Source organism: Volvox carteri, assembly GCF_000143455.1.
Source record: "Volvox carteri f. nagariensis unplaced genomic scaffold VOLCAscaffold_61, whole genome shotgun sequence".
NCBI lineage: Eukaryota > Viridiplantae > Chlorophyta > Chlorophyceae > Chlamydomonadales > Volvocaceae > Volvox > Volvox carteri.
In genome coordinates, this window is record NW_003307604.1 from 697,872 (window position 1) to 700,696 (window position 2,825).

The 2,825-nt window shown below is 60.1% G+C and overlaps 1 protein-coding gene across 1 annotated transcript in view; it reads left to right on the top strand.

Annotated features, from left to right (window-relative positions):
• Positions 1-2,512, top strand: part of VOLCADRAFT_121539 (uncharacterized protein) — a gene marked incomplete at its 5' end in the record, with an annotated part of 9,244 nt that extends 6,732 nt beyond the window's left edge. Inside the window, 4 exons of the mRNA XM_002956446.1 lie at positions 166-376; positions 776-932; positions 1,475-1,559; positions 1,800-2,512. Of these exons, the coding sequence (XP_002956492.1) occupies positions 166-376; positions 776-932; positions 1,475-1,559; positions 1,800-1,904 (558 nt within the window). The 3' untranslated portion in view covers positions 1,905-2,512. The remainder of the gene's footprint in view (positions 1-165; positions 377-775; positions 933-1,474; positions 1,560-1,799) is intronic.
• Between the last annotated feature and the right edge of the window lie 313 nt (positions 2,513-2,825).

The window sequence follows — 2,825 nt, forward strand, 5'->3', positions numbered from 1 at the left end:
ACATACATACATACATACATACATACATACATACATACATACATACATACATACATACATACATACATACATACATACATACATACATACATACATGCATACATACATACATACATACATACATACATACATAGGGGACTTCTTCCCTCCTTTGTTGTCGTACAGGTGGACACCGCGGATGAGGCCCATCTGACCATCACCTGGGGCAACCGAACTCGGAACAACATGTTCCGCTTCAACGGCCCGGGCGGGGCCCTGGCGTTCACGGAGCCGGGGGGCAGCATCACCCTGGATGCGGCCGAGCACTGGCTGCTGGGGGCCGCACCGGCGGTGCCGGGGGCCTTCTACCTGCAACCCGTAGTGCTGCATGAGATTGGTGGGTAGGGGGCTGGCAGGGGGGGTAGGGGGCTGGCAGGGGGGGTAGGGGGCTGGCAGGGGGGGTAGGGGGCTGGCAGGGGGGGTAGGGGGCTGGCAGGGGGGGTAGGGGGCTGGCAGGGGGGGTAGGGGGCTGGCAGGGGGGGTAGGGGGCTGGCAGGGGGGGTAGGGGGCTGGCAGGGGGGGGAGGGGGCTGGCAGGGGGGGGAGGGGGCTGGCAGGGAGGGGAGGGGCGCCGTGGATTCTGTTCAGGACCTCATCCTAGAGTCAGTCTTGAACTGGAGCCTGAGATGCGGGTAGGAAATGGCTAGTGGTTAGTGGTTAGTGATTCGTTACTTACTGCCCCCCACAACCCGGCTAACCGCCTCGCGCCCCTCTCTCCCCCCCGGCCCTCCTGTCAGGTCACGCCCTGGGGTTGACTCACAGCAGCAGCCCGGATGACGTCATGAGCCCCTTCTACGTGGCGGACCGGCTCCAGCTGACCGAGGGGGACCGAACCCGGGCCGCCAACATCTACCCGCTGCTGGACGAGGAGGGGGCGCTGGGGGACATGTTCAGGTGGCCCGAGGGGGGTGCAGGGGGAGAGGTAGAGAGGGAAGAGGGTCGAGAGGGGAGCCAAGCCAAAAGACACACGCTCACGCGTCCCTGGAGCGCCAGCGCATGCACATACACTTCCAGTGTCGTACATGGCCAGGAGGGGGAGGGGGGAGGGGGGAGGGGTCACCCACGGGGAGCTCCGGATAGGGCCCATGGGTCACAAAAAGGGGGTTGAGAGGTGGGCCCTACGTAGGAGGCCGGGTGGGTCGGGTGTGTGTCACCGATTGCCCCCTTGTGGGGTGGGGGAGAGAAGCGCAGGGGCAGGAAATGGTTTGCGGTCACCTGCGGTCACCTGCCACATGGTTTCGGAGCATGCCTAGTATTTCAAATCGAAGTATCTCTTCCGTTTGGAAAGTCAAAGAGGCCAACAAAGCTGACCCTGATGCCACTTGCGGCCATCAGCTTGGGGCGCCTTTCAGTGCACACGGCGCGGGCCCCCCTTCCTGCTGGTCTACCTGCTGAACTACCTCCCCCCCCCCTGGCCCCCCCCGGTGGGCCCCCAGGACTCTGGATCTGGATGGGGACGGTCTCCTGAGCCGGGCGGAGTTCCTGAATGCCATGTGCGGCAGAGGAGATATGCCACTGGAGGTATGGGGGGAGGGCATGTGGGGGGGTGGGGTGGGGATGGGGCCGAGGTTTGTGGAGGAGAGGTGCGAGGGTGACAGAGGGTACCGCCACTGTGTCCCTCCCCTTCTTCCGGAGCGGTACTCCTCTCTGCCGTCTCCTGCAGTAGCGGTAACGCCGCTACTGCCGCTACTGCCGCTACATCTACTGCTATCACTGGCCCCAACCCTGATGCTACTCCCGCTACTGCCTGTGTGTCTGCAGCGCTCCGAGGCGGAGGCTCTGTTTGAGCAGGCAGATGTGGACGGGACAGGGGCATTGCCGCTACAGCAGTTTAAGATGCTCATTGCCCGGCTGTTCTTCGAGTAGTACGGCAGACTTTCCGTACCGCCAGTCGCTGGGATGCTGTAGTAGGAGCTGGCGGGTGCGGGCATCATGACACGGATCTGCCCTGATGGGCCTTTTCATTCGTGTACACACGTGTTACAAATGTACGGTAATGTATCTAGACCTCGGTGGGTTGCTGGTCATGATTGTGATGTGTCTTGGTGATGACGTGGGGTGGAGTTCGTAAGGCCCAGAAGGGTGGCCGATCGCGAGCGGTTGGATGCTCCTGGACACTGCTTGGAACAACAAGAAGAATACACATGCATATTTGCATTCTTACGACGTAACTGTACGGCGAACATAGATGTCGCTGCTGCTGCTCCTGGAATGATGGCTTCGTGCTTTTGGGGCCATCCTATCTATCTACATACATACATACATACATACATACATACATACATACATGCATGCACTGTTAACAAAGATGAACACATCCACCACTACCCCACATCGACCTCGCTCTCGAATGCATGTTTTCGTAGCTGTGATAATGCTCCGCAGGACACATACGTACCGACATACGTACAGACATATATACATACCATATATATACCTATATACGCATGCATGCATGCTAAACAACATCAGGTAGGGCGGCCTGGTGTGGGTCTCACGGTGGGTTATCCCCCGCCCTCCTGGGGGGGGGGCTCTGCTTGGGGGGTGAGGTCGACATCTCAATCCTCGCTTGCTGAGAGAGATGTGCGCCCCACCGCACCGCACAGCAGCGGTCACGCATGCCGCCACACGCAGCGGCACCCGAGCAAAGCACCTCGGCGGGGCGCTGACCTGTCTGCTGCCGGTCCGCGACGCACGTTTTTCGCCTCTTCCTCCGCGCCCGAGGGCCTTTTCGAGGCATGCATCATTGCCTGGTGGCTGCGGTTTTATTACAATTTCCAAATTGCC